The sequence below is a fragment of the Microcebus murinus genome, chromosome 23 (assembly GCF_040939455.1).
Source record: "Microcebus murinus isolate Inina chromosome 23, M.murinus_Inina_mat1.0, whole genome shotgun sequence".
Taxonomy (NCBI): domain Eukaryota; kingdom Metazoa; phylum Chordata; class Mammalia; order Primates; family Cheirogaleidae; genus Microcebus; species Microcebus murinus.
The window spans coordinates 17,140,789-17,155,906 of NC_134126.1; the positions used below are offsets into that span (position 1 = coordinate 17,140,789).

General features: G+C 37.8%; 1 protein-coding gene across 2 annotated transcripts in view; it reads left to right on the forward strand.

Annotated features, from left to right (window-relative positions):
• The window catches only part of EPRS1 (glutamyl-prolyl-tRNA synthetase 1), an 82,066-nt gene that overhangs the window by 40,576 nt on the left and 26,372 nt on the right, over window positions 1–15,118 (forward strand). For both annotated transcript variants that reach the window (XM_012791435.2, XM_012791443.2), the window contains 2 exons: window positions 2,633–2,750; window positions 8,644–9,000. In XM_012791435.2, coding sequence (XP_012646889.2) covers window positions 2,633–2,750; window positions 8,644–9,000 — 475 coding nt within the window. The remainder of the gene's footprint in view (window positions 1–2,632; window positions 2,751–8,643; window positions 9,001–15,118) is intronic.

Below are 15,118 nucleotides of genomic sequence, written 5' to 3' on the forward strand. Positions count from 1 at the left end.
ATTTCTTTCTATTTATAGTAGAGACGGGGTCTCGCTCAGGCTGGTTTTGAACTCCTGACCTTGAGCAATCCGTCCGCCTCGGCCTCCCAAGAGCTAGGATTACAAGCGTGAGCCACAGCGCCCGGCCTGTCTAGAGCTTTCTTAAGGTGTCAAGTGCCTTTGAATCTCTGTGCCTTTTCCTAGAAAGGCTCTGCTGCTTTTTATTCATCTGAGTAACTTTTCAAATGTTACTTCCTCCAGAGCTTTCATACATTCTTCTAGTCTGATACTCAACTTGTGTGTCCCCATAGCATCCAACATTTTCCTCTTTAGAATATTTATTTCACACTATTGAAACTGTTTATTTATTTTGTTTCTACCACTGGAATTTAAGCTTATTAGGGACAGATACTTTTTGTTATTCATCTCATTATCACATTGCCTTTAGTCATAAAAGATCATATATGTAAACATTGTAACACAGTGCCTGGTACTTACTAAGCCATCATAAAAGAGTTAGTGATGGTAGTGATACCACCAACTGGAGTAATGGAGTAGATTCTCAATTTATTCTCAGGAAATTGTTGAACTTTTCAAGAAATTGTGCTGGAACAACTGAATAGCCACATAAAAAGAGAGAAGTTGGACCCCTACCTCATATAATACTCAAAATTAATTCAAAATATATCAAAGATCTAAATGTAAGAGCTAGAACTATAAAAATGTTAAGAAGAAAATGTAAGTATAAGTCTTTGTAATCTTGGCAGTGCTTCCCTGGATATAATACCTAAAGCACAGACTACCAAAGGAAAAATAGATAAATTAGACTTCATCAAAATTTTAAAAACTTGTGTTTCAAAGAACACAAGAAAGTAAAAAAAGAAAAACTACAGAATGGGATAAAATATTTACACATGTATTCAATAAAGGGCTTGTGTCCAGAAAACAAACCAATTAAAAGTGATCAAAGAATTTGAGTAGATATTTCTCCAAAGCAGATACACAAATGGTCAATAAGCACATTAAAAATGTTCAACATTATTAGTTGTTAAGGAAATGTAGATCAAAACCACAAGTGGGTACCACTGCAAACCTACTAGGAAAATTAAAATAAAAAAGACACAGTGGAAAAGTTAGACTCCTTATATATTGCTGGTAGAATTATAAAATGGTACGGCCACTTTGATAAATAGTTTGGGCAGTTCCTCCAAAAGTTAAATATAGAGTTACCTATCAATTTCCCTTCTATGTATATATCCAAGAAAAATAGAAACATATTCACATAAAAACTTGTACATAAATACTCATAGCTGCATTATTCATGATTGCTAAAAACAGAAACAAACAACTCCAGTGTGCATTGACAGATGACCATGTAAATTAAATGTTAAAAATTTGTACAATGGAGTATTATTCAGCCATAAAATGGAATGAAGTACTAATCCATGCTACAACATGGGTGAACCTTCTAAACATGCTAAGTGAAAGAAGCCAGTTACAGCAGACTACAGTGTATGATTCCATTTATATGATACATCCAGAATAGGCAAATCCATAGAAACCAAATAGATTAGTGGTTGTGGTTGCCAGGGGCTAGAATTTGGGGGCTGGGGAGTAATTGATAAAGGGTAAAAGGTTTCTTTTTGGCATGATATAAATGTTCTGAAATCAGATAGTGGTGGTTGTTGCATAATTTTTTTTTTTTTTTTGAGACAGAGTCTCGCTTTGTTGTCCAGGCTAGAGTGAGTGCCGTGGCGTCAGCCTAGCTCACAGCAACCTCACACTCCTGGGCTCGAGCGATCCTTCTGCCTCAGCCTCCCGAGTAGCTGGGACTACAGGCATGCGCCACCATGCCCGGCTAATTTTTTATATACATATCAGTTGGCCAGTTAATTTCTTTCTATTTATAGTAGAGACGGGGTCTCGCTCTTGCTCAGGCTGGTTTTGAACTCCTGACCTTGATCAGTCCGCCCGCCTCGGCCTCCCAGAGAGCTAGGATTACAGGCGTGAGCCACCGCGCCCGGCCTGTTGCATAATTTTAACCATTGAATTGTATCCTTTCAAAGAATGAATTTTGGGGGTTGTGAATTATGTCTCAATAAAGCTGTTATTTAAAAATATTGAAGAGATACAACCCTATTGTTACTGAATTATTTCTATTTTTATAGCTATTATCACAACATTTGCAGAAATATTTTGCTTGTAAATGGTCTTGGCTTATTGCTTATTACCACACCCTTTAGAATTGAGAAATTTTTATAAAATAAATGTTTTACAGAAATTCTTCTGTTTATAATCAGATTAGGTGTAGTATATAGATACATTTCCTTTAAGTCAAAAGTTATACCATTAACATCCACTAATGCCATTTCTGGTGGCAGGCAGAGTAGAAGTACTTTTGCCCTGAGCTTTGCTTGTTCATATCTATGAAAGTTCATAAATTGGAAGTTTGTAATAAGGATTTCAACTTGTATTTATGTATTGTTTTTAAATTACTCTGAAGAGCCTGTGATTTGAATAATAAGAGAATAGATGGTTTTATACTTTGAAAAGTATTAACTCATTGCCATTGAATTTCTCTCAGAATTCAGTTTTAATCTGTTCGGATAATTTTGTTTAAATAAACTTTTTTGTTCCTTCATTTTCTTTTTAGCCCATATAGTTGCAAAGAAGCCCCCTGTATTTTGATATACATTCCTGATGGACACACAAAGGAAATGCCAACATCTGGATCAAAGGAAAAGACCAAAGTAGAAACAATAAAAAATGAGGTAAACACTGACTATATGTCCATAATAATCAATGATCTTTCTATCCAAGGGCTTAGAATGTATTTCTTTTTTTTTTTTTTTTTTTTTGAGACAGAGTCTCACTCTGTTGCCCAGGCTAGAGTGAGTGCCATGGCGTCAGCATTGCTCACAGCAACCTCAAACTCCTGGGCTCAGGCGATCCTCCTGCCTCAGCCTCCCGAGTAGCTGGGACTACAGGCATGTGCCACCATGCCTGGCTCATTTTTTTCTATATATATGAGTTGGCCAATTAATTTCTTTCTATTGATAGTAGAGACGGGGTCTCGCTCTTGCTCAGGCTGGTTTCAAACTCCTGACCTTGAGCAATCCGCCCGCCTTAGAATATATTTCTTTACAATGGTTATCTTTCTCACTTTTGACACTTAAGAATAGCTCTTTTTGTGTCTTTGTTTTTATTGTCATCTTTTCCCTTCATGTAAGATTTTAAAACACCTTACAAAATAAGATTTTTAAAATTTAATTTTATTATGTCAAAAAGTAAGAAAGACTGGATTAAAAGAATTGTTTTTAGAAAAGCTGTTATTTCCTGCCTGGCTCAGTGGCTCACACCTATAATCCTAGCACTCTTGAGAGGCAAAGGCAGGAGGGTCACTTGAGGTCAAGAGTTTAAGACCAGCCTGAGTAAGAGTGTGACTTTCATCTCTATGAAAGATAGAAAAATTAAGTGGTGTGGGGTGGCGCATACCTGTATTCCCAGCTCCTAGGGAGGCTGAGGCAGGAGGATCATTTGAGCCTAATAGTTTAAGGTTACAGTGAGCTATGATGACACCACTGTACTTTAGCCCAGGCAACAGAGCAAGACCTTGTCTCAAAAAAAGAAAAGAAAAGAAAAGAAAAGAAAAGAAAAGAAAAGAAAAGAAAAGAAAAGAAAAGAAAAGAAAAGAAAAGAAAAGAAAAGAAAAGTTGTTTTTTCCTAATAGAGCTGTAGTAGATCCTTTTCTTTTTAATAGCTTGTCTGTTTTAGTTGTAAACATTGTACAGAGCTGAGGAATATGTTGAGTACCAATTATTCTTAGCTTCTAATTTTATAAATGAGGGGAAAAAAGAAAAAAAAAAAAAAAGCCTTGCCCAAGATCACAAAATATGTTATTGACTAAGGCAGCACAGTGACCTGGTTTTCTGGCTCTCTGTCTATATTTTCAAACTCCTGTGGGTCCCGGAGAAGCGCTCCCTGTGGCTATTAAGGTTTGGATAAGAGAAAAGGGATAGGAACTGCTATAGGGTGGAAGATAGGAAACTGTTTGTTTACCTTCTAAAAGTTGAATATGAATTTCTTTTAATTCCTTTTTCATATTGGAGGTAATGCTTGATCCCTTTCTTTAAGAATGAGTTAGGAATCCGCCTAGGAGGCAAGGTCAGGGGGACATTGGATGGAAGCACAGCTCCTGTCCTCATCACACAGGTGTGCATTTGAGAGGTGGCGATGTGTCCAGAGAAGTAGGTGGGGGTTGATCTAATAGGCCAGAAGTCCCCAAAGTTCCTCAGTTTGTACCACCCTTAGTTTCTCAGTTTTTTTATGACACCCCGAGGCTAAATGAAATTCCTAACAATTCTCTTTTTTTTTTTTTTTTTTTTTTTGAGACAGAGTCTTGCTTTGTTGCCCAGGCTAGAGTGAGTGCCGTGGCGTCAGCCTAGCTCACAGCAACCTCAAACTCCTGGGCTCGAGTGATCCTTCTGCCTCAGCCTCCCGGGTAGCTGGGACTACAGGCATGCGCCACCATGCCCGGCTAATTTTTTATATATATATCAGTTGGCCAATTAATTTCTTTCTATTTATAGTAGAGACGGGGTCTCGCTCTTGCTCAGGCTGGTTTCGAACTCCTGACCTTGAGCAATCCGCCCGCCTCGGCCTCCCAAGAGCTAGGATTACAGGCGTGAGCCACAGCGCCCGGCCCTAACAATTCTCTTTATTGTAGTAAGCAGTTAAATTCAAACAAATAGATAACTATTTATGTCTTAATAACTTAGTAGCCATTTGAAAAAAATAGCACACATAAATTGAAAGAAATATTTTAAATTTCATTCTTAAAATGTTTTATTTTTGTAAATTAAGTACTTTAATTACATTCTAATTTTTATTTTTAAAGTGATATACAATTTGAAGGAAAAAATATTTCTTTTTTGAAATATTTTTCAAAATACAAACTCAATGCATAATTAGATTAGACTCAGATTGAACTACCATGCCTATTTCTTGTCCCACATTGATTTTCAAGAGATATTTGATTTTTAACATAGCAACTGCTGCAAAAAAATCCAGATTTGCAAAGTTATGATGACAACAAAAGGAATGTAGCACACTCTGATGTTAAAATTGTACCACCCTGAGCTAGAAGTACACGTTGTATTTGACAGATAGATGCCAAATGCATTGCTCTGTTTACATTTATTGAATATTCAAAATATCCCATGACACTCCTGTGAATTTCCTATGGCACCCTGAGCACCTTGATGCATGGTTTGGGATCCATGGATCTTAGCAAGTGGGTGGTTAGTGAAGATTTTTCAGCAGTGTAGGTGGTAGTTTAGAGGGTAGATTGGATGTTCGATTAGAAGGCTTTGTAAGTGGTCAGGAAGCTAGAGGATGAGAGCATGGAGGAAATAAAGTGGACAATGGATTCAGAAAGTAGAATTGGTAAAGCAGTAACATCTAGCTTTGTTTTGGTTGACTGGGTAAATTCATTGATAAATATCCTGAGTCAGGGAAAACAGAAACATATACAAGTTTATTAGATGTGAGTTTGGAATTGCTAATATGTATCATGGAATAAGCAAGCATATGGGAGGGAAAATTTGGCTACTACTCCCTCATTGGTCCCAGGTCCCACCTGTGCCTCTCATCTTTTACATATCCTGAAAAGATTCTGATTTTATGCTATAAGGTAGTATGTGTCTTAAAAAACTTCACGTTCTGAAAATTGCATACAAAAAATGACAGGGCTGATTTATCAAGAAAAACAGGATTGGGACAGTCCCCTAAAAACGTATGCATCTCATGTGGTTTCAGTCAGATGGTGGCTGGTTAGCAGTCAGAGGCTCAACTGGGTTGGACATCCAAAATGGTTCACTCACCTGTGTGCCAGTTGATACTGGCTGTTGCCTGGTGGAAGTGTTGACTGGATAGCTACAAGTGGCCTCTTTAGCAGGTAGTGAGACTTCTTTTTATTTTCTTTCTTTTTCTATTTTTTTTTAATGACATATGGTCTTACTCTGTTGCCTAGACTGGATTGCAGTGGCACAATCATAGCTCACTGTAACCTCAAATTCCTGGGTTTAAGTGATCCTCCTGCCTTAGCCTCCTGAATAGCTGGACTACAGGTTCATGCGACTAGGACCGGCTAATTTTGAAAATTTTTGTAGAGCTGTGAGGTCTTACTCTGTTGCCCAGGCTGGTCTTGAACTCCTGGACTCAAATGATCCTCCTGCCATGGCCCCCCAGAGTGCTACGATTGCAGACATGGGCCACTGTGCCCATCCAAGACTTCTCGTATGACAGTTCAGACTTCCAAAAGTTAGTGTCCGGTAGACAGGGTAGAGGTAGATTTGCTTTTTATGATTTAGCCTCAGAAGTCTCACATAGCATCATTTCTTCTGCACTTTTTTGGTCAAAATAGATATACGCTTGCCCAGATACAGAGAGAGGGCACAGAGACCTCACTTCTTGGTGGGAGGAGAGTCAAAAAATTTGTGGACATGTTTTGAAACCTGCAAAATCCTAATAGAAATTCAAGTACCATTGACTGGCATTTATACTCAACATTGCAGTCAGAGAGACCCTTTGCAGCCTTAACCTTTGAGGATAATGCTTTCTCCTTTGATGTGCAGGTTTTTGAGGGTATTTGCTTCCAATAGAGACTGATACTATCAAAATTAAAGTCTAATCCAGGGTATACCCTGTTTCATCTGATTTTTTTGTGTTTTAGTCTTTTGTGTTTTAGCTCACAAAGGTATGTCTTGAAGCTTCCATCCATTGCGCTGGTACTTTTTATAAGATGGCTTAATACCATGTTTCCCCGAAAATAAGACAGGGTCTTATATTTATTTTTCCTCAAGAAGGCACCCTAGGGCTTATTTTCAGGGGATGTGTTATTTTCCCCTCAAAGCCTCAGTTTGCAGCACGCACAGGATGGCCGGGACCTGATGGGGGAGCCGACCTTGTTGGTGGGGCTGCCCACACCTTTCTGGTCACCTCTGGGATAGTAGCTGTCACGATGGGGCAGATGAGAAGGGCTGCTCGTCTTCTTTACCGCTCTGCGACAAAATGCATGGGTTGTGCAGATGCGCTGTGTAGCCATGCCCATCACTAGGTCTTATTTTTGGGATAGGGCTTATATTGCGCAAATGCTTAGAAATCCTGCTAGGGCTTATTTTATGGGTAGGTCTTATTTTCGGGGAAACATGGTGTTATGGAAAACAATGTTTTTAAAGCACCACCCATATTAAACGAAGGCACTTATACAGAGTTTTCAGCTTTCATGTATTTCTGAAGCTTTCTCTTTAATTGTGAGCAAGTTTGTTCCCGCATGCCTCTGCTTGATTTAAAACTAACTGGAACACACAGGGAAAAATCACTTACAAGGCGGTATGATTTTTTGATGTTACACTGATATGTTCCCTGATTTACCAACCATTAATGAGTCAATTCATGCTGTAAAATAAGTATAACAGAACAGAATATGTATTCTTGATAGAATAGCTTCCTTTATTGTAGTCTTTTCTACTGTATAATATTATGCATTTATATATGCATATTTGTGGATATATTTATAGAACCTCACCAAAAAATTAAATTATGAGTGTTTTAAGGAATTTGGGGGAGGTTATTTTGAGTGATATGGTGACTTCATAACCCAACCCCCACCCCATGTCAAATGTAGCTCTGATATAGCTTGAGGTGCCTGTAGGCTGTCCAGGTAAAGATGTCTTAAAGACTATTCAAAATGCTGGGTGTGGGATTAGGACAAAGTTCTGGAGTAGACATGAAAATTTTTGGAGTTTAATATGTATGACTATATAAATATGGATAAATTATTCTCAAAAATTAGGTGGAAGACAATAAAGAAAAAGTCATGAGGAAGGTTTGATGTAAGCTGGGTTTTAAAGTTAGAAGGGTTTCAGTGGGGAAGAAAGCATGACATTGGGAATAAAAATAGTATGCTTATTCACTATCCAGAGGTGATTAATGTACATATCTCTAGATTTGTTGCATATACTTATAAATAAATATATACCTATAAATTTATAATTTTATACAAGTGGAACTGTTCCACAATGATGAGTTGCAATTATATCACGGTATTTTATGGAGCTCTTGCCTTATCAACACTCTAGATATATCTCATCTTTTAAAAAACATGAATAGTGATACCTAATGCTTATTAATATTCACTTTTTCTCAGCCTCTGTGACTGGGGACTTTGCAGAGATTGATTACTTTAAATTTTCCCATCAATCTGATGGATTAAATACAGTTATCCCTCTCTTACAATAAGGAAAGAGCTTAAGTAACTATTCAAAATTATACAGCTAGTATGTGGTGGAGTAGTGATTTATTCTCAGATTTGATGGATATATCATAATTCCTTTAACTAGTCCCCTACTGATAAAAATTTAGTATATTTTCAGGTTTCTACTGTGATAAAAATGCTCCAGTGACTATCCATGTACCTCTACCTTTGTTTACTTCATTAGGATAAACTCTTAGGAATCAGATTATTCATTTAAGCTTTTTAAGGGATTGAAGTTTAAAATTTTTGTTTGTAATTTGAACCATTATAAAACAGTTTGATATAATTTTGCTGGAAGACACTTAATATGAATTAATTATTTTACTTCTGGTTTTCTGTCTTGGTAGACATCTCCTTTTAAGGGAAGTCCGGCACCTTCTGTGAATAATACATGTGCTACATCTGAAGATTCCTTGGCCCTTTACAATAGAGTGGCTGTTCAAGGGGATGTGGTTCGTGAATTAAAAGCCAAGAAAGCAGCAAAGGAAGACATAGATGCAGCTGTAAAACAGCTTTTGTCTTTGAAAGCTGATTATAAGGAGAAAACTGGCCAGGAATATAAACCTGGAAATCCTCCTGCCGGAATAATACAGAATATTTCTTCTACACCATCAGCAAGTATTCTGGACCATAAATCTCTGTATGATGAAGTTGCTGCACAAGGGGAGGTGGTTCGTAAGCTAAAAGCTGAAAAAGCTGCTAAGGTCAGTATGCTAGAGTGAGTCAAGACCACATTTTAAGTAAGCATGTGAATTCAAACTGCTTATGGTAGTCTCATCATCTTATAAAACAAATTGTTTATAGACTGCTCGAATATTTCAACATAACAATCAACATTTATCTGGTATGTGTCAAGCTCTGAAAATATAAACGAGCTCACAATTTAGCGAGGAGGAGGGTAGTTAGCTGGGGAAGAAACACACAGACTCACTGTAATCTTGTGTGATATAATCATAATCCTGTATGATATGTATTAATATATATTGTTATGTGAAGTATTTGTGGCTGTAAGTGGCCAAGGTGGATAAAACAATTCATAAAGGGTATTTTAAAATAGTCCTAAATTACAAGTAGCCTGTTATGGGTGAACAAAGTTCAGAGGAAGGCACTCTAAGTATAGATCCGTGGTTGTCAGGCTTTATGGTGTAGCAGAATTACTGGAGGGCTTGTTAAGACACAGATTGCTAGGCCATACTCCTTGATTTTCTGCTTCAGTAGGTCCAGAGCGTGCAGAGAATATGCATTTCTAAAAAGTTGTTCAGGTGATGCTGATGCTGCTGGCCCAAGGATCATGCTTTGAGAACTACTAGTGTAGAAGATAACACCAGCAAAGGTAGAGAGGTAGGAAGGTGCAAGGTGTATTCAGGGAATGATGAATGGGTTATCAAAAGAGTTTTGACCACACTTCTCATAGGGGAGCCTTCAAATAATAACAAATTTTGACTGAAGTATAAATTACATTCTTTTTTTTTTGAGACAGAGTCTCGCTTTGTTGCCTAGGCTAGAGTGAGTGCCATGGCGTCAGCCTAGCTCACAGCAACCTCAAACTCCTGGGCTCAAGCAATCCTTCTGTCTCAGCCTCCCAAGTAGCTGGGACTACAGGCATGAGCCACCATGCCCGGCTAATTTTTTCTATATATATTAGTTGGCCAATTAGTTTCTTTCTATTTATAGTAGAGACGGGGTCTCGCTCTTGCTCAGGCTGGTTTCGAACTCCCGACCTCGAGCAATCCACCCGCCTCCTCCTCCCAGAGAGCTACAGAGGCTTACAGGCGTGAGCCTCCCAGAGGCTTACAGGCGTGAGCCACCGCGCCCGGCCTAAATTACATTCTTGTTTCAGTATGTCCTTAGGCAAAACATTTAGCCACGTGGGTGTAGCACCTAGTGTGGAGCAGGGTTACTTGCTCTCTGTTGAGACAAAGGGAAGGGTATCTATGATAGAGAAAGATTGTGTTTAATAATGAGGATAAACAGTTCCACTCAAACAGCAGCATAGTTCTAATACATGATGAAATAAACAATACTATAACTGGATATAATTCAGTCACTCATGAGCTGCCAAAAACTGTAAAATTTGGGCTGTGGCATGTACACAGAGAAGTGCGGTGCGACACTGAGCTTGACTGATGTGGCTGAGGGGGCTCAGGCTGGAGACTTACCGGAAGCTGCAGGCTCTCGCCTCCTTGGCAAATTGATGGTGTCTGACAGGAAACCCTGCCCCCTAGATACTTCCCATTCATGAACATTTGACCTCTGCTGAAGAGAGAAAGTACTTTGGGAGACTTTGAGGTTTTGCCCCAGCAGTTAATATTTTTCTGTCTCTCCATGGTGAATGGTGAGAAATCTTTTTCTGCTCTTTTATCTTTAGTGAGCCTATTGAGGTCCTGCAGAGCCATGATGATCTAAAACAGCTTTGCTTCAAGGAATAAAGGCTGCTAGATGTATAGGTTTAGGATAGAATTCCTTGATGTTTCCTACCCTATGGTGAGGTTGGGAGTATTTTGCACTTTATATTTGTTGGACACTTAACTCTGGGCCCCTTTCTAGGAATAATTTGAGGGGAAAGGCTTTGGTCTTCAAATTTCTTCTTTCTGGGAATACATTGAGATTCTGTGCCGATTCTTAGCTAATTATGCATTGAGTATTAACAGCAACAACTGTTATATTTGGGGTGATATGATAGTCAGCTACATCTTGCATCCTGTTGGGTTTAATGGATTATGTCATCCTTTTGTGAAATAACACTATTGAAGTAATGAAAGGCCAGCCTGTCAATAAAAGAAATCTAAATTTCTTTGGCAATTGGGTGGATATTTGATACTTATAGCTGTGTTACTGAAATAAATGACTTCAGTTTAGTTTAACCTGCATTTATTGAATGTCTGCTGTGTACCATATTAGTGTGTCAAAATAAAGTTAAGGCCTCAATGTTGTTAATAGATTGTTGGAAACTGTGACTTTAAGTGAAATGACATATACTGATAGGTTAATTGAAGAGTCAAGTTACTGTGGCATATTTCTGATCATAAAAACATTATCAAACTTCTAAATAAAGACCAAAACAGCTAGGTACAGTGGTGTGTGCCTATGGTCCCAGCTACTCAGGAGGCTGAGGAGGGACGATCCCTTGAGCCCAGGAGTTTGAGTCCAGCCTGGGCAACATAGCAAGACCATGTCTCTTTAAAAGAAAAAAAAAAAGACCAAAACACTTATAACATTAAACATTGAAATCAATGTGAGCTATACATACATTGAATGAACATTAATAAAAACAAGTAAGATAATTATTTACCCAGTTATTCCATTTCAGGGTTGTGGGTGGCTGAAGCTAATTCTGGCAGCTCCCAGTGCAAGGCAGGAGCCAGCCCTGGACAGCATGCCATCCCATTGCAGGGTACACACACCCCACACTCACTCAGAGAGGGACCACTTAGACACGCCAGTTCACCAAATGTGCACATTGTTAGGATGTGGGAGGAAACTGGAATACCCAGAGAAAGCTCATGCACACGTGGGGAGAACATGCAAACAACATATATAGACAGTGGCATTCGCAGGGAATCAGTTATTTTTTCCCATCAATGTTATGATGAAATGACTTGGAACAAAACGTTATTCGAAGACCTGCTGTATTGCTTATATTTTTTCTCTGAATGCTGGCAATAAACAGTACACTCTTGTAGAGAACCATCGCGATTACTGACAATGGAATTAGTATTTAGCCTACATCTAGCACTGTGTACTGTGTACTTTTTAATCCTTACAACATCCATGTCCAGTAATTTGCAAAGAATATTACTTTTTCTTTTTGCTTGTTTTATAATAGTAACCAATTAGAAACTGTGAACATAAAAATAATTTCCTATTTGGGGGGAGGGAGAAAGGGCATTTATTAAAACCTCAAAATCTGTACCCCCATAATATGCCGAAATAAAAATAAAAAAAAAATTTCCTGAAGTTAGCAAAGCTTGGGTTAAGTTTTTAACTGATTTTCGTGTTATTTCCCATGAGAGGTGGTAGCAGTGGGGCATTGCATTGAAAGCACCAGAGAGTTATGGTTGTACTGGTTTATTATTTATTAAGCAAATCTGTGCTTGTGTTACATTAACAATCTACCTAACTCTCTTAACCATTACATTTTCTACAAAAGTAGTTATTTTACCGTGTCATGTTTAATGGTTAGAAAAGTGACTAACTGAAGTTTTAAAGTTACTGGTTTCAGTTGGACTTTTCCTGCTCTATTTGGTTGTGTTTTTTATTGTTGTTTTCCTTCCTTTATCTGCTTCAGAATCAGATACGGGGACGCTCTGAAAGAACTTTTAAGCATAAAGGCAGAGTATAGCAAAATGATAGGGAAGGAATAAAAACCTGGAAGTCTGCCTTCAATTCCCCCTTCAAGTCTACCTTCTTTTGCTCCTCTTACCTTTTTTTTCTGCTGCTCAGTAGGTTGCTGCATTAAAATAGTGGATCAAGCAGATACTATGTGAGGTACATAAAAGAGAATACCCCAAACATGTAATAATACTGAATATTAAGTTACTTTAAAAATTAAAGTCCCTTTTTTTTTGTTTTGAGACAGGGTCTCTGTTGCCTGGGCTAGAGTGCAGTGGCGTCATCATAGCTCACAGCAACCTCAAACTCCTGGGCCCAAGTGATCCTCCTGTCTCAGCCTCCTGAGTAGCTGGGATGACAGACATGCACTGCCATGCCCGGCTAATTTATTTATTTATTTATTTTATTTTATTTTTTTTTTTTGAGACAGAGTCTCGCTTTGTTGCCCAGGCTAGAGTGAGTGCCGTGGCGTCAGCCTAGCTCACAGCAACCTCAAACTCCTGGGCTCAAGCAATCCTGCTGCCTCAGCCTCCCGAGTAGCTGGGACTACAGGCACGCGCCACCATGCCCGGCTAATTTTATATATATATATTTGTTGGCCAATTAATTTCTTTCTATTTTTATAGTAGAGACAGGGTCTCGCTCAGGCTGGTTTTGAACTCCTGACCTTGAGCAATCCGCCTGCCTCGGCCTCCCACAGTGCTAGGATTACAAGCGTGAGCCACCACGCCCGGCCTAATTTATTTTTTTATTTTTTATTTTTTTCTTTTAAACAAAATGGTGAACAGAATGTCCGGCTAATTTAAAAAGTTTTTTGTTGAGACATGTTCTCGGTATATTGCCCAGGCTGATCTCAAACTCCTGACCTCAAGCAGTCCTCCTGCCTCAGCCTGCCAAAGTGCTAGGATTATACGCGTGAGCCACCACACCTGGCCTAAGGTCACCTTTTAAATTTTAAATATTAACTTTTAAAGTTCTAAAGTTGATAAAGTTCTTGTTTTATTATTATTATTATTATTAAAGAAAGTCCCATTCTCTCCCTATGGAGAAATGCTTCCATCTAGTGGCTGCTGCAAAAATAGCTGTTTGAGTACTTTTCATTCTATATGTAACTAGGTGAGTTCTCCATTTTCTCCATTTTTTGATCTCCCAATTTGCAATCATAATTTTAGAATCACTTTTACTTACTTCAGATTTCCACCTTAAACCTTAACTGAATGGAATCTTTTGTATAGGCTGTTTTCTTTCTCATTGATCTACATCAGCAATCTTTCTTGAAAACTTTTCATGTTTGTGTTGGCATATGTTAGCTAAGTTTAAAACATTCTTTGTTCATTAAGAACTTAAAGTCTATCAGCAAGCACTCTTTTAAGCTTTTGCTTTTGTACAATATTGTACAAAATAGTACACCCTCTAATTTCTGTATGTCTTTTAATCCAGAAAACTGGAATACTAAAAGAGATTATTTTTCTCCCATCATTCAGTTCTGCACTGTATTATGTATTCTAAGAGATGGATCCAGAGTAAGACTCAAGATCTCTTTTGAAAAGCAGTTTCCGTGACATGTTAGTAGGGTTAAAATGTACATTTAGATCATTGACTCATACCTTCTATAATGCTACACAAACTATAGTGGTGAAGATCACAGCCTCTGAAATAAACCCTAGATTCAAATACTAGCTCTGACACTTACTGTGTAACTTTGGACAAGGAACTTAATCTTTCTAAGTTTTACTTCTGTGAAATAAGGATAAGGGTTGTTCTGAGAGTTAAATAAGATAATTCATGTAAAGCACCTAGCGTAATATCTGGCACAAAGTAAATATGCCATAAAATGATAATGATTACTTTTCATATTCATAATTCTAATTTTCTCAAGAATCTTTAGGAACCTTCAGGAACCTTTAGGAATTATCAGGAAAAAAATGCATAATGGTGATTAGTATAATTTTACTCTTTTTGGAAAAAATAACCTGAATAAGTTACTTAATATCTAGAATATTCCATGTCCCAGGGGCAGGGGGTGGAGGGAGCACAGTATATGTATATATAATTCTTCTCAGAGTATGGCATTCAATGATGAAGTAGTTTGTCCACCTTAATTTTCTCTTTTATAACATTTCAAATTGTAATCTTGCCAAACAAAGGTTTTTTATGTGTGAAAAGTATATTTGACTTCAAACACCAGTGAACGCTCCTTTTAGTGTAAAATGGAACTTCTTTCAAATTGGCCTTTTTCTAGAAATGGTTGCAAGGAAGTCTCTTAACTTTTTTCCATTTTCTTTTAACTGATGGAAATTTCTCTTTTTCTTGATTCTTGTATGTCTGGTTAACTTTGCTCTTTTTCTTAGGATAAGGTAGATTCTGTTATTAAAATTCTTTTAGTTCTAAAAAGTATATGAATAGGAGACACAAATCAGACAACCTACCTTCTTTTTGTACATTTTCTCTTAATTTTATTCCCTTTGTGTGGGTTTGGTATGACAGACT